This window comes from Bactrocera tryoni, chromosome 3, assembly GCF_016617805.1.
Source record: "Bactrocera tryoni isolate S06 chromosome 3, CSIRO_BtryS06_freeze2, whole genome shotgun sequence".
In the NCBI taxonomy this organism is placed as follows: Eukaryota; Metazoa; Arthropoda; class Insecta; order Diptera; family Tephritidae; genus Bactrocera; species Bactrocera tryoni.
Genome location: NC_052501.1, coordinates 69,011,712 through 69,028,852, shown reverse-complemented (window position 1 = coordinate 69,028,852; position 17,141 = coordinate 69,011,712). Strand labels below are relative to the sequence as shown.

Below are 17,141 nucleotides of genomic sequence, written 5' to 3'. Positions count from 1 at the left end.
TTAGTTAAATTTAATTATTTTTTTTAATTTTTTTTATTATTATTTTTAATTATTTTTTTTTAATTATTTTTTTTAATTAATTTTTCTAAATTATTATTTTTAATTAATTTTTCTAAATTATTATTTTTAATTAATTTTTCTAAATTGTTATTTTTAATTAATTTTTCTAAATTATTTTTTTAATTATTTTTTTAATAATTTTTTTTTCCGATCTATTTTTTAAATTATTTTTTTATTTTCTTATTTTTTACATTTTATGCGTTATTAACAATAATAACAACAACAACAAATAGGAAGAAATAATGCTGAGCTAAAAACGTCAGCATAAAACACTGTTAATTTTACAGTTTTCAATTTTTTTAAATTGTTTTAAAGTAAAACTTTTTTAATTAAAATTAATTAAAAATTAAATTAATTTTTGTTTTTTAAATTGTTTTAATAACAAAAATATTTTTAATTATTTTTTAATTAATTATGATAAAAATATTTGCAATTAAAGAAATTATAAATAATAAAATTAACTGTGTTTTATTTTTAAAAATATTTTAATTAGAAAAATAATTTTTAAATTTTTTCCTATTTTTTTTTAATTTAAAAATTTTTCTTTTATTTAACTTTTTTAATTTTTTTATCTTATTTTTATTTTAATTTTATTTTAATTCTTTAATTTTTTTTGAATTTTTTTTATTTTTTTTGGAATTTTTTTTAACTTTTTTCACATTATTTTGCAATTTTTTTTGAATTTTTTTATTTTTTTAAATTTTTTTTTATGGTTAGGCAGCACTAAACTGAAGCGCCGCTCGTGCGGCTATTAGCCACTTTCACATGCAGCCACATAATACACAAATACACATACAAATGCACTAAACGAATTTTTATGCACAGAAAAAAACAAAAACAAATGCAAAAATATGCATTTTTGCAAACACGTGAAAATGCTTTTAAAAATATTTTTTATAGATTCTCATTTAACGGTAATTTTTATGGCATTTGCTGCTTTAATGACGCACTGGTCACTACCAGGCTTTCACTGATTGGACCCGAAGTTTTTAAACGCTTTTTTTCATATAAAAAACTTTACACAAATTTACACTTTAAATATTTTTTAATTAAATTTTTTTTTTGGACAAAATGCTCATAACGCATTTGCGAAACACTTGAATACATAAAAAAGTTAACACCAACAATTTTTGTTTCTTTACAAAATAACTACTTTAAGGTTAAAAATTTCTTTTTGTTTTTGCAAAATAACCTTTTTAAGATTAAAAAATATATATTTTTCTCCTTCAAAAAATAATTACTTTCAGAATTTTTTAAATTCTTAACACTTCTTCTGCGCCGTAACTGTCTGTCGCCACGCCGCGCGCGCCTTTCGTTAAGACAGGGCTTCCACTCAAACCGTCGAAGACGCAAGCCACCGTCTCACCAAGCGTGCAAATAAAGTACTTCACCGCTCCGTATGGACACTCGCGTCGCTAACAACAAACAACTACCGATTTCGTCGCCGTTTTGGAAAACACTATTTCAGCGCTTATGGCATTTGTGCCGTCATTCGTTTTGCTGCTGCGATTTTGCTACTTTGCCGGCAAGCAAAACCGCTCGCTCGCCAGCCGCTCGCAATGAAGCATTAATTTGAGCGCTGTGAGCAGAGAAGGAACATTATGGTATGGAAACAAGACCGCAATTGGTGTGAAAATATTGCGGCACTCAAGAGCCGAACGAAATAGTCAGCTGAGTGGGAGACTTCTAATGATAGATGAAAATTTAATTTTTTTAATTCACTACTCGAATACAATATAGTCGAAAAAGTCTTTTCGTATTTTGTCAATAGATTTCGTTGCAGTCCTACATCTCCAGTGCTACAAATCACATTGTGTCAGACCATATGGTGTTGGAAAGGTGAGGGGAAGCTGAAAACAAGTTACAGCTGTTCAAAAATGAGTGAAAATAATGAAGAAATTCGCTATATTTTGAAAGTTTTGTACAAAAAAAGGAAGAATGCCACGCAAGTCACCAGTAAAATTTGTGAAGTTTGCGGAAACGATGCTGTATCAGTTCGTGTAGCACAATAATGGTTCAATCACTTCCGCTCTGGAAATTTCGATGTGAAAGATGCACCTCGCTCTGATCGACCTATTGTTGAAAAATTCGATGAAAATATGGAAAAGATTGACCAGGACCAGGTCACATAAGCAGCCATGACATCGCTAAGGAACTTAACATACATCAACAAACGGTTTTGAACTATTTAAAAAAAGGCTAGCTACAAAAAAATTTCAATGTTTGGATACCACATGAATTGTCTGTGAAAAATTTAATGGCCCGCATTAACATCTGCGATTCTTTGTTGAAACGAAATGAAATCGAACCATTTCTGAAGCGAATGGTAACAGGAGACGAAAAGTGGATCAAATACGACAATAATGTGCGAAAAAGATCATGGTCCAAGCGTGGTGAAGCTCAACAAATGGTCGCAAAGCCAGGATTGACAACTCAAAAGGTTATGCTGTGTGTTTGGTGGGATTGGAGAGAGAGATCCACTATGAGCTGCCCTCGGACCACTATTTGTTTCGGTCAATGCAGAACTCTCTTAATGCAGTGAAGTTGGCTTCAAGAGAAGCCTGTGAAGCATGTGTGTGGCAGTTTCTCGGCGAGAAACCAGAAAAGTTGTAAACTGATGAAATAATGTCTCTAGCGGAAAAATGGCAAAAAGTGGCGCATATTTGATTCATTAAAGTTTATTATAAATATAAAAAAATAAGTTGAAGCGTGATTAGAAATACGAAAACACTTTTTCGAATACTCAATATTTAATACAGTCGACATTTTTTTCCTAGATTATAATCGTATGCTTTTAGAAGAACTTCCCATGAAACTAGATAACAACATTGGTGTGGATCTAAGTGGTTCTATGAAGCCAGAAGAAATAGGACCATAAATTAATAAGAAAGGAGTAAAATTTTATTATTATGCTCCTCATTACCCATTCCCAACGAGGAAATCAATTGGTCTTCTACTCAACTACCGATTGTGGGTTTGATAGTCGTGGAAAGGAATAGATATCGGTAACTATTAGAGAACCTAAAAAGGTTTTGATCTATAAAAGGATATTATTTTTAAGTTTAGAAGTTTCTTATATGCCCAGGACCCAAAAATGTAACAGTAAGAACGTTATAACCTCAAAATTTATCGATTATCTATTTTACGCATCACAAACTGGCAAATGTTCCGTAAACCGAGTGGAAACTGACTGACGGACTGAAACAACTCAAATAGGGATTATGACAACAAACACAGTAGGAATTTCGGCACAACAAAAGAAGAGGTAAATTCCGAAAACAGTTATCAGTGTACAAGCACAGAAATTAAAACGAGCTGCCAATGCGAGAACACGTGCTCGACAACAACACCGAAAAGAGATTGGAAAAAATGAGACGCAGCCCAAAAAATTATAAAAACAAGGCGCACTCACGAGACAAAACAATGAAAAAGTATACTCGCATGCAAGCAAAAACAAAAAACAACAAAGACGTTAGCAACAACAAAGCGCAAAACAGGAAAATGCAGTCCGGTCCTTACCACTTAAGGCACACAACTTCTTAAGCAACGGCAGAGCCAGCGACTGCAACTGCGACTGCCAACGAGCCCGCAACTCCGACGACAGGCAATGCGTCAAAGCGTGAACCGCGCTGCCGAAATGCCAAACATGTCACGCCGGAGCGTAACCAAATGTGAGCAAACCTGTTTAAGGCCAAACGATGTGTCGAAGAAAACAATGGACACATTACGAAGCCGGAAAAGGGCAAGGCGAGAGCATGAAGATGGCAATAACAAAAGCAAGGAACCGCGAGAAGAAAAACACGCAAAAAAAATTAAAGCAAAATATTCAAGTGGAAATGGTTGCATTCATCAAAGCATTTCTGGCGGCAAGGTAAGTCGCAAACGCACAAGCTAGACCTAGCTGCCAGACCAGCTAACAGACAGGCAGGCAATGAAGTGTAGACAGCGAGCAGTCGTTGCAGCAGGCGCTGATGGGAAAGGTGGTAAAACGGGCGCGGCTGTGCATGCAGCCTTCACCACCAACGAAGCAACAGCACACAACTTTCGACATTTCAACTTCGGTACAACGACAGTGTCTAGACCAAGAAGTAGCGAACTTTTATTTTCCTTGCATTTTTTGGGTGAAGGGAACTTTCTTCGTTGCAACGGCGAAATGGTGTTAGGGGTGAGTGTTGGAGCGGTTTTGTTGCAGGTATATATTTTTATGTGCCATAAAAGCGAGAAAGAATTAAATTATTTGAAGAATTTTAGTGGAGACTTAAAGTTGAAAAATAAAAAGCGCGCTTTGTTGTGATTTTTGAAAGAGTAGACAACAAAAAAACTGAATTTGTTTGAAATTTTATTAATGATGTTAAAGAAAATCGAAAGAAGATTTAAAAAAATCGAAAGCTAATTTCTCAACGAACTGCTTACCCTCCTTAGAAAAAAAATCTCAACATTTTTTTTTCAAAATCAACATTTAATCCTTTTCATTAACAAATAATGCATTGCAGAGCCGCGTCCTTGCCCCTGCACATGCTCTATTCATTAAGCTGAACAATAACAAAAATCGCGAAAAAAATCAACAACTTTGGGGGTTGTTATTGACGCCACTTAAAAAGCCGGTAAATCATATGATGCACACCCATTTAGTGTTGCAATAAATGACGTAGCGAGAGCGGCAATTGGGCGCGTGAGCGAAATAGCGATGCAGGAGCGTTTTGAACATAAGCGCATGCTTGCGAGAGCGCTGAGCATTGAGTGAGTACGGTGAGAAGAGATACAGACTCTCGGAAGCGCTCAACACCAGTTGCGGCAGTGTGAGAACTACCGTAGGTATTTTGTATATTGAAAGTGAGTGAGTGACTTTTAGAAAGAACAAATATTACCAGATTGTTGCATAATAATATACAAATTAATGTATTTTAAATTCAAGTTTGGTTTAATAAAACAAATAAAAAAAAAATAAATAAAAAAAATAAATAAATAAATAAATAAAATTAAAAAAATAAAAAAAAAAATTAAAAAATAACAAAATAAAAAATTAAAAAAATTAAAATAATTAAAAAATAATAAAAAAATAAATTTTTTTTTAAAATTAAAAAAAAAAATTAAAAAAAATTAAAAAAAATAAAAAAATAAAAAAATAAAAAAAAAAAAAATAAAGTTAAAAAAATTTTAACAATAAATAAAATTATGAAAAAAAAAAATTAAAAAAATAAAAGTTAAAAAAAAAATTAAAAAAAAAAATTAAATTAAAAAAAAAAATAAAAAGTATAAAATAAAAAAAATAAAATTACAAAAAAAAAATTTAAAAAAAAAATTAAAAAGATAAAAATAAAAATAAAAAAATAAAAAATAAATAAAAAAAAAAATAAAAAAAAAAACAAAAAATTTATAAAAAAACAATTAAATAAAAAAAAGTTAAAAAAAAATTAAAAAAAAATAAAAAATTTAAAAAAAAATAAAAAATAAAAAAATTAAAAAATATTTAAAAAATTAAATAAATAAAAATTTAAAAAAGTTAAAAAAAAATTAAAAAAAAATATTATTAAAAAATAAAAAATAAATAAAAAACTAAAACAATAAAAAAAATAATTTAAAAAATTTAAAAAAAAATTAAAAAAAAATTGTAATATGAAAAACATTTTTACAAGTAAAAAATATATAAACATAAATGGCAAAATGAAAAATAGAACCAGGGCGACAGCTTAGCTGATTTTGTTGAAGTTAACTTCATTCACCGAAATTTTATCAGCTGTTTTACCGTTATATTCCCTCCTAAAAAAAATTTATTGAAGCATATCATTTTATTAACTGAAGCCACTGCTTCATAAGTGATCTGATAAGGCCCACTCATTAGTAGTAACTCTACTTCAATCAATGTACACCTGTTTTTTTAGAGATTTATGTTCTATTCATTCGGGAAAACACTTAAACTAAATTTAAATAATATTGAGCTGAATATATATAGGCAATTCGAAAAAAATTCATTGACATACAGTATTTATAAAGAAAAATATATTTATTTAAAACTTACCACTTGAAAAATCCGGATCAAAGTCTTCCTCATGACGTGCGCGTTTCTCCGCTAAAAAAAAAATCGAAAAAAATGTATTAGGAGCTAATTATAAATAAACTGAAGGAATCTAACAAATATAGTATTTTTTAATCGCTTTTGAAGGGATTGATATAAAAAACTGGTTCGCTGTACTGCATCCTAAATGTAGGCAACGTTTTATTTGTGAAGGATATTTTGTCAAATAAACAAATCTTTGATTGCAGCAGCTATATGCTATAGTGGTCCGATCTGAACAATATGTTCGGAGAATGTAATGTTGCTCTAGTCAAATAAAAAAGTTTTGCATAACTTCAATAAACTCATGAAGCTACAATAGGTGGTATATTTTGTTGGTTTTAGAACGCCAGATAGGTTTGTAGGTAGAGAGGCTGTCTGACGCCTACTTTAGCAGGTGCATTGTGATATCAACGGGACTAATATTCCATCCCTATATTGTCAACCTGTGAAACCTCGACAAGCGATTCATTTCGTAATCAAAGCTTTGCATTCGCATAGAATATGTTTTATAGTCTCCTCTTGCTGTTAGCCTGCTTCTTGAGCAAGTCAAGGATTGACTCCGCCGAGACTCAGCTAACTTTATATCTTGTTCGTCGATTAAACATCAACAAGTGGCCAGGGGCAGGTAAATTCACTCTTTTTCGGAGTGGCAGAGGCAGGTAAATTCCTTATTTTTTCGAGCCTAATTGTAGTGGGAACGAACTAGGTAGTTCATCTACTCCACAAGAATATCACTGTGCCTTGGAACCCATTGCATGTTTATTCTTAGGAGACTTAACTGATTTCAAAGCTGCTGGGCTATCCGCATATGTAAATATATTCCTTGTTGTGAATACACTCCTTGTCAGAACAACAAAACATTCTTTGATTATTGTAATCTCGGCTTGGAAGACATTGCAGTGTTCTTCTGGTAAACGAAAGACGATTTTGGTATCTAATTTTGCTGAAAATACACCACCGCCCACTCGATTATCTAGTTAGGTCCCGTTCGTATAGATACTAATTCCTGGATCCCTGCCTACCTCCCCCCTTTACCACTCTTCTCTGGATGGTAGGGCAATATTGGAGACTGAATTTAATTCCGACGACAGCCGGGTATAAGTAACCGGAATGGACCCGGATTTTTATCCGTACCGTATCGCGTATTTCTTTTCTATTATTGGCCATCATGCCAATATACCGCCTGTCATATTCGACCTTAGAACTGCTGTGTAGAGCCAGTGCTACCCGAGGCGTTAATTAACATTTGTGCTCCATCATCCTTTTGCAGGTGTAAAGCGCTGTAGCTGCTTTCTTGAGCCTAGCGCCTAAGATCGGTTTTCACGAAAGCGTCCAGTCTAAAATTAGTCCCAAGCGTATTCGGGAATTTAACTATTACCAAAATCGTCATATCGTCAGCGTAGTCCTCAACATGTACCCTTCTCTTTTATAGATCAAATAGCAATTTATTCATTGTTAAGATCCAGAGAAGTGGGGATAACACGCCTTCTTGCGGTGTACCTCTTTGGACAGAACTGCACATCGTCAAAACTCATAGTGTTGAAATTATTGACCAGCTCATCTGTTCAACGAATTTTCTTGGAGGTTCAAAGATGTCCAAGTTGTTGTTGTTGTAGTGGCAGAATTCGGCGGAGTTGAAGTCGAAACGATCCGGGTCCGTTCCGATTTCGTAGACCCGACTGTCGTGGAGCTCTTTTTTTATGTGGCTTCTCAAAGGATTATATATAGCAGTCCACGTGCGATCTTTGATCAGCACTCTAACCTAACCTAGCCCCAGGCTGGATGTTATTAAAAGAGCCTTCTAAGTCTAAGGAGGCAACTACTTAGGATGTATGCTTGAACCTCCAGTGATTTTTCAATCTCTGCTACCTTTACCTTAGTGTTGTTCCTGTGGATTTTATTTTAGAATATGCAACGTTTTTAAGAGGAATGAGGAAAGACTAATTGGTCTGAAGTATTTTGGACTTGTATGTGAGCATTTACTCGCCTTTGATACCAAAGATCAAAGAATCTTTCTCCAAAGTGAAGGAATGTAGTTTAATTGCAGCGTTTAGTGCATTAACACAAGTTCGAAACATGCAAAAATTTCTTAACTCACTCAATAACACAAGTTCGAAACTTCGAAAATATTCTTCACTCACATGAAATAAAATCACTCGAGGTCCGTGGACGTATTTTCCCCATAAATTTGCTGATTTTGTTATCGTTGTGTGGCTCTTTTCGTTTCGACTGCGGCAACGGGCCTGGGCAATTCTCATCTAACACTTTCGAACAAGGACGGTGAATATTTAATTTACAGTCTGAAAAAAGAATATTAAAAATTAGTAAATGAGCAGGAACATAAAGATAACACGAAGACGCACCTGTACAATGGTAACCTTGCGGACTCACACCCCAGATAATTGTCTGACAATGATTACAGTGGGTCACTTCGTAGTATTGACGTAATACCAATGGATGACCACGAACAATCATCTGAAAAGTAAAAAAATTGAATTTTATTTGAATCTTTTCAATTTGAAAATCCTGTTTATAAGGACTTACTTTACGATTTTTGCCCATCAAACGTGACTTAAAACTTTTCTCACGACTCACGAAATGATGCACACGATCAACAATACTGTTTGGATGCGAGCGCGTTATGAATATGCGATGTATAACGGTTGATAGGGCCGAACAAAGCGCCAACTTTTTGGGATCCTCCAAAGGTGAGTCTTTTTCGTACTCCTCGCTGTAATGAGAAAGCAAACAAATATTAAGACAACATAAAGGTTTATAATGGATGTCAAATGAAGGCATTGAGGGGGGTTTCACTCACATCAACACCTGCAACTTGCGCATCAATGTCTCCTCGAAGATATGCTGTTCGCGTTGCTTGTCGCCACGCGCCTCCGCCAATTGCGCATCGGTCGGTCCATAAATTGTGCCCAAACCTTCGGTGCGCGTCTGCTGGAATTCACGCAATTGCGCACAGATCGTGTCGCGTGCACATTTTCTGCTCTTCCAAAAGACCTTACGCAGAATTTCCACTTTATCGAATTCGCTTTGCAGCACGTTGTCGACTTCACGCGCCAAGGACTCATCCTTGCGATACCAGGAGAGCGGTGCACGTGGCACCAGGAATGTGGAGTGTATCTCATATGCCCACTTGCGCATATCTTTCGCAGTGCCCTCCTTATACAGACCGGTGATTAGATAGAAGAGTAACGGTGCCGGCTCCGAGTTCGATAGCACATAATTGAGAAAGACAGCCAAGAAGGCGACATTTTCGGGCTCCAACAAACGTTGCAGATGATTGAATGGCCCATTTTCGTCAATGAATGGACCCTCCTGATCGGAAGCATCTTCGTCCTCCATGGAGATGATCTCCTTTTGGGTGATATTCGCTTGTGCGGCTAAAATGCGACTGGAATGTGTAGCGGTGTTGGTGGTGTTGGCGTTTGCCGTGAGCGGTGGTGTTGGTGTGGGTGAAGCTGCGGCAGCTAGTGGCGTGAAGTGATGTGATTCGATGAAAATGCCGCCACCGCCGCCACTAACAACACTGTCATTGGCCAACTGCAATTGCTCTTCAGCACCAGACATGGTTAGGTATGGTGGCGGCGGTGTGCCGGGCGGCGTTACTTCGCCATCCTTCTCAACGAGCTCCCAAGAACCAGAGGTGGTTTTGTTGATGCGATCTGTAAATTTTAGATAATATTAATAGTTGAAATATTTTTCTTATATACTACATATAAGTAAAAATATATGTATGTATGTGTGAGTGAGAGAGGGGGAGAGGTTAGGGATAATTCCAGGTGGGCGGCCCGGTGCTCTGCAGTTTTCTGTTTTAAGATTTTTTCTCTAACAACCGATGGATCAGGTAGGCTGTATCCAATAACCTCCCCGGTTTTCTTTCTACGGCTCTGATGAAAGCTCTTTAGGAAGCCATAAACCGATGGCATGTGAAATATACCTTCAAAAATCGTGGTTAAAGACTTCGAAGGCGTTCGACCGGTAGGACATAAGCTACGCAAAAACGGTATGGTCCAGATGAATATCGCAAAAATTGGAATCGTGTAATTTCATGGATTCTTCTAACGAAACTGAGTTCTACTCCAAACTGAAATCTGAAAAGTAAGTACCTCATTTCTCTAAAAACTTCGTAGAATCAAAACATTTTGAACCCTCATGAATCTCTGATTTTCGAAAACAGCCAAAATTCGATTTAGTCCTAGGAGACTAGTAGCACAAAAAGTCTTGGACCTTAAAAAATTTGAATAATGTCTTTTCGTGGAACTTTCTAGCCATACTGAATTCTGTTTCAAACCTAATTCGAAAAAGTAACTGCCTAATTTCCCTAAAAATTTCGTCGAATACAAAATTTTAGGTATCTGAGAAAAAATTTTGAACTCCTCTTATATCTCTGGATTTCGAAAACAGAATTTTTTCAACCGACAGCCAAATACGGTCAACGGAGATCAGTAGCACAATAAGTCTTGGAATCTCAAAAATTGAAATCGGTGTTTTTGCAAACCGAAATCGTAAAGTAACTACAAATTCTCTAAAATCTTTATCGAAGCAAACGTTGAGGGGATCGGAAGAGAACATTGTGAACCCCTCAGTATTTCTAAACTGACAGCCAAAGATCGGTATCGTCCACAGAGATTAAAACAATAAGTCTTGGAACCTGAAAAATTGGAATCGTCGCATTTCGTGGATTCTTTTCGGCAAGCTGAGTTTTATTGCAAACCCAAATCGGTAAAGCAACTACAATTTTTGTAAAAACTTCATCGAATCGAAAATTGTTAATATCGGAGAGAACGTTTTGAACGTCTTTTGCATATCTGACTTTTGAAGAAAGGATTTTTCAACTGACAGAAAAAATAAGTTATGGTCCGCGGAGCCTCCAGGTAGATCAATAAGCCTTGGAACCGCAAAAATTGGAATACTGTCAAATCGTAGAATCTTCTCGCCATCCTGAGATGTATTACAGAACACAAATCGAAGAAATAAACTATCGTCGAATTAAAAACTGTAGGTGTCGGAACAATTTTTTGAACGGCAAACTTTCGAAAACAGGAATTTTCAACTAACAACCAATTTATTTAAGGTTACATGCACCCAATTTGAATAAACAAACCAAAAAAAATCCAAAAAGCAAATCAACAAATTTTATATTCAACAAATCTCACGTAAAAAAACCTTGATCCAAAGTTGTAAAAACTATTTTAAACCACTTTCGAAACACTTAAGTACTTCTGCAATGCAACAACTTTGCAAAATTCTTAAGTTAGCGCAAAATCACCACACAACCGCCTAATTCGCAGCAAATCAATGGGAAAACTAAAAGTGAATTGCGGCGGCAAGACAACAAAGTGGAGAAAACACATTTGGAGATTTCAATAAAAGTACTCAATGCAATGCATTCAAGTAATTTTTCTGAACATATGGGTGTGTAGCTCTGTGCTGGACAAAAACAATTGGCCACAAGAGCAGGCATATGAAAAAATATCAACTTTGAATGCGAGCAAATTATGATCGCAAAAACAAAATAGAGGAGGAAGCAGCAACCAAGACTTCCATATTTGACAGTGGAAAATGATCAGCAAGCTGCCGCTAGAGCAGTGACTAAATCTTGACAACGCATATAATTAGTTACAAGTGGTTCTAGCTGCTCAGGTATACGCGTATAAGTCGGTATTCATTCATCGGAATCTAAAATAGTTATAGAGTTACACTTGTTGGACCAGAGTTATGCTAAAGAACGAGTAACTTACCTATTGTCACCTAAAATGCAAAATAACCTCTCATAAAAAATCGCAAATTGCGGGCAGATAATCTCAGATAATAACCAATATAAAAACCGATATAATAACCGATATAATTACTGATATAATAACCAATAAAATAACCGATATAATAACCAATGCATAACCATTTTATAACCCAAACTCCAATTTTGTTTCAACATTAGTGTATGATAATTAAAATATAATCATTTTATAACCAAAACTCAAATTTGGTTTCAATATGAGTGGTTTTTATTATAACGTTTTTCCTTCGCCTGTAAACTTATGAAATGTGTGGTTATGTTATTTTACATTTTAGGTGACAATATACGTGTCATAGGGCGCTACAAAAATTATTTGTCGAAATTTATTTTTAAAATATCGGATCTTATATGAGATATATATCTCGCTTCACAAGTCTCTTAGTAAGCAGTTAATCTCTACAGATTCATTCTCCATGCCAAGTTTGGAGCTTAGCTAAAAAACAAAAAAACAACTTCAGAAGGGAAATATAATAGTTTCCGATATCTTTTCTTGAGAAGAGAAATAGTTTCGGTTATCTTTTCGAGAGATTTTAAACATCTGCATAAACATTTTTGCTATCTTTCAAATGTGGAGGAGCCCATAGGCCTTAAGCCGAACTGGGAACTCGAATCGAACGCAAATATTGTGAAGTTACAATACGGAAAGATGAAGGAAACTTCAAAATCTGAGAATGAACACCAACTGCTTTAATAATGTACTGTTTCAATAGGTCCGAGACTGTCCCTAACTATCACGAACTCTATACAAAGTTCTCAGTATCAGTCGACATGACATGAAATTCAAAACACAGCATCAACGATCCATAATCCATATCACCCACAATAAGAACTAGTATTTCAACTCCAGTGGCGGCAACAGCTCGCTAAATCATTACCCTTCGCAGCAAGCTCAGACTAGTTTTGCTTAAAAACTGAAGTAAACACGTCTTCATTTATTGTCATCTATTAGGTCCTTTTGGCCTTTAGTTGTCGCTTTGCCCTCAGCAAGGCTAGCCTCCCACTAGTTTTGGGGCTTCTAACGGGCCATTGGCGAACCGCAGTAAGGCTGGGAATCCTACCAGACGCCTTCTGCAGAAGCTGTATGGAAGAATATGCGGTGGAAACAACTCAACATTTCCTTATTGACTGTGCCGCGTTTAGGAAGTCACGACTTAAGCACTTGGGAACGCATGCTTTCAGACATCTCACCTGGCGGGAATGTAAATTAAATGCCTGTGCAAATTTGTAAGTTCGAACACAGGAGTTGTTCTTTGCTATGGCCTCACAACGGACTATATATAGCAGTCCACGTCCACGTTTTGACACGTTCGAACCATAGGTGGACGGTTGTTTGATGAATTTTTGAGAGCGAGGATAAATAAGACACAAGAGTAATATTAAAATATATAAGTTTCTCTACATTTGGAGATCTGTATTGAAATATCATATAGATTATCCTACTAGTTTTGAAATTCCAATCTTAAAATCAGATGGATGTGAGTCCGATTATGACCGTCGTGAAAAGACTTCTAATTATATTTAATGATTTAGCGTAAAAAAGACTTCTGTCTTAGACTCTGAGCTCACAAGGGTAGTCTGACAGAATGGGAGATATTTTGGCTCACTGTGGTTGACGGAACCTCCTTAACCTGACGAGGGAAGGAATTTACTCTGACATTGAACTAAGATATGGATTACGAGTATAGAAAAATTATACAGATTATTCTATTTGTTTTAAAAATCCAACCTCAAAATCAAATGGATGTGAGACAATCCCCTTTACGACCTTGACTGTTGTGAAAACATCTTACGACTTGTAGGTTATGATTTAGAGTAGCGAAAGACTTTTGCGTTACGACTGAGCTTACAAAGGAAAACTTACAAGTTGGGAGACTGTTTGGCTAACTTTACCTCACAGACCTGATGTGGGAAGGAATTTTCTATAGCAGTGAGGTATGCTATGAATCCCGAGTAAAATTTTCAAGCAAAAACTAAGATAGTTTCATAAGATTGCGTCAAATTTTCGTGTTTCAAAGCAACCGAAAGAAGGATAACCGTTTGGAAAACATAACCCAAAAGCGAATTTAAAAACCCTGGAAATATATGAAGTCGAGTCTTTAACTTATGTGTTCATGGAGTGCCTACGTAGTTACTAAGCTATTTGCTTCGCTACGATGGTTAGATTTCGAACTCGAAATAAAAATGCAGATCCAAGGGGTCTATTCTGTAACTCGATTCGAAAATCAATTTACTCGAATTCGGATTTTTTATATTCTGTAACTCGATTTTAGGATTTTCAAGCCAATTTTCGAATAAAATATTCGTTAGCTTTTGAGTTGTAGAAGGCAAAAACGAATATTGTACGTATTTTTTCTGGCACAGGGTGGTACAACTTTCGCATAATGATAAAGTATATCCAAATTTCGAATAGAATACATTTTCGAATCGAGTTACAGAATAGGCCCCCGGATTTCCCTAGATACGGTTGCTGGAAATGAAAAGTTTTGAATATGTGAACTAACATCTTCCCAATTTCACAGCTATATTACCTTAGCAAGCTAACAAATACATACAAGATCCACACACTCATTTAGACTTTCCCACCGACTCACTATGACCGCTGACAAAGTAGCAAAACAGATGGCGCCACGACTGAATGTCGATTTAGCTGTGCAACTGCCACCGAGATCGAGCTAACTCTGCACTACTTTGGCGAATATGAATGTGTACGCATCGTGTGGCGATCTTCAGCTTCTTCTCGCATTCTTTTGCTTTTTCATTCAGTGGCGAGTACTTTGCTTTGGAATGCACAGATAAGTCGGCTGTAGGAAGAACATTTGTGTTTTATTGCCAAATGGAATTGAAGTAAAGCACGAGACGAAAAATTACAACAACAACATCAATAACAACAACACATAATGATAATTTAAAAGAAATCGTAATGCATTTTTATCGCCCAACGCATTGTTGTAGTAAATATAGGCAGATAGTGAGTAATTGACGACGGCAGACACAAGGGAAAGCAGCGGCTTGGTCAAGGGAACATGAAAGCGGTCTAGATCTCAAGTGAAAGCCTTTTAATGGAACTATGAGAAAGGGCACAACCGCAAGGCAAGGTCTTTATGGTGGTTTCTTCTAAAAATAAGTGACATTGAACAAATAAAAATATAAACGAAACCAAAATAAACTAATGATTTTACTTTCCATAAGAAAATACATTCCATAATTAAAAAACAAAAATAATAATATACATATTAAACAAATATATTTTTAAAATTTTTTTATATTTTTGTTTTTCAATGTTTTTAGTCTTAAAAAATTTTGTATGTTTTTTCAAATTTATTACACGCTTTTCTACTCGACTTACACTCCAGCTCTCAGAGAGCACTCAACAGCAACACGTTATAAGGGAACTGTGGAACGGCATCTCAAGCTCCTTACGTACAGCTACAAACGAGACCATTTTTTTTCGGAAAATGCAAAAGAACAGCAGTTACGATGAGGAGTGCCGTGTCGCAGCGGAGAGAAAGCAGACTGCCTACCTCGTCACGTTACTATTCTAAAATTCTACGAAGAGATGCGGCGACTAACAGAAGGTTTCAAGATCAGAGCATACTTTTGCAGAATCCCCAGAGCTCATGTAGTGGACCCAGAGCAAACGAAAATTGTGTAGGGAACACTTCTCCAGCATGCTGAATGGCAGTGAAAGCTTAAGGAATCGCCAATCGATGACGATGGAGCAGATGTTCCATTACCCTACCAAGAAGAAGTTCCTACAGCAATAACTCGCCTGAAGAACAACAATGTGGCAGGATCCAACGTGCTGCCGGCTGTTCAAATACGACGGCGCAGAACCAATAAGGAGCATGCATTAGCTTCTTTATAATGCTTCCCACGAAAGCATGCCCGACGATAGGAATTTAAGTGTGCTCTGCCTAATACACAAAAAGCAAGACCACACAATCTACGCCAACTACCGTGGGATAAGCCACCTTAACATCGCATATAAGGTTCTATCGAGCGTATTGTGTGAAAGACTGAAGCCCATCAGTCAATAAACTGATTGGACCTTATCAGTGTGGCATTAGACCTGGAAAATCCACAATCGACCAGATTTTCATTATGCTCCAAAACTTGGAAAAGACACATGAAAAGAGGATCGAAACACACTACCTTCGTTGAGTTTAAATCCGCCTTCGACAGCACGTAGAGGAACTGATCTATACCGCTATGTCTAAACTAATACTGCCGTTGAGCAATACCAAATGCTCTGCCACGATCGGGAAGGACCTTTCCGAGCCGCTCGATTCCATGCGAGGTTTCAGACAGGAGACTCCCAATCATGTGACTTCTTCAATCTATTTCTGGAGAAAATAATTCGAGGTGTAGAACTAAATAGGAAAGGTACTATCTTCTATAAGAGTGTACAGCTGCTGGCGTACGCCAATGACATCGATATCATTGGCCTCAACAACCGCGCCGTTAGTTCTGCGTTCTCCAGAATGGATAAAGAAGCGAAGCAAATGGGTCTGGTGGTGAATGAGGGCTCGCGACTTGACTCGCATATCGTCCGAATGGATGAAAACACTCCAGCTTTGAGAGTATTCGACACAGTATTCGCCGAGGGAAGCAGAGGACGACCAAGATCTCCACTCTGTTGGAAAGTCCAGGTGGAGAAAGACCTGGCTTCGCTTGGAATCTCCAATTGGCGCCACATAGCAAATGGGAGAAACGACTGGCGCGCTGTTTTTAACTCGGCTATAAGCTCGTAAGCGGTTTCTACGCCAATTAGAAGGAGAAGAATGAGGCCCATTTCTGGCGCAATGGGTATGTAAACAATCAAAATTGCCGCATTTGAGACGAAAAGATTCGAGAGCTACTCTTTATGCAGAAAAAAAAAGTTTCGGCGATATTTCGATGCAGGCCTTAGTTACCAGTCGAAATGCTCGAACGAGTCATCGCAAATTGGACTCAACGGATGGAACATCTGAGACCTAGCCAGAGGCAACATTTGAAAGAGATAATCTTCAAAAGAAAAATTTCCAAAGGAGGTTCTTTCGAATGATAATAAACATTCTCCATTAAATTTTAAGTTCTATGTTTTTATTTTTTTTTTAAGTATGAAACCTCGAAATGTATCACCCTTTATATATGGTACTATGAACTGCGATATAAAAAATTTCATAAAAAAAAATTACCTAAACCCGTAGGACAATGTAAAAATGTTTGCAG

The 17,141-nt window shown here is 36.1% G+C and overlaps 1 protein-coding gene across 2 annotated transcripts in view; it reads right to left on the bottom strand.

Moving 5' to 3' along the window:
* LOC120770898 overlaps positions 1–17,141 on the bottom strand; it is a 309,718-nt gene that overhangs the window by 213,701 nt on the left and 78,876 nt on the right. For both annotated transcript variants that reach the window (XM_040098564.1, XM_040098566.1), the window contains 5 exons: positions 8,937–9,795; positions 8,663–8,849; positions 8,482–8,593; positions 8,260–8,418; positions 6,080–6,130 (listed from right to left, as the gene is read on the bottom strand). In XM_040098564.1, the coding sequence (XP_039954498.1) occupies positions 6,080–6,130; positions 8,260–8,418; positions 8,482–8,593; positions 8,663–8,849; positions 8,937–9,795 (1,368 nt within the window). The remainder of the gene's footprint in view (positions 1–6,079; positions 6,131–8,259; positions 8,419–8,481; positions 8,594–8,662; positions 8,850–8,936; positions 9,796–17,141) is intronic.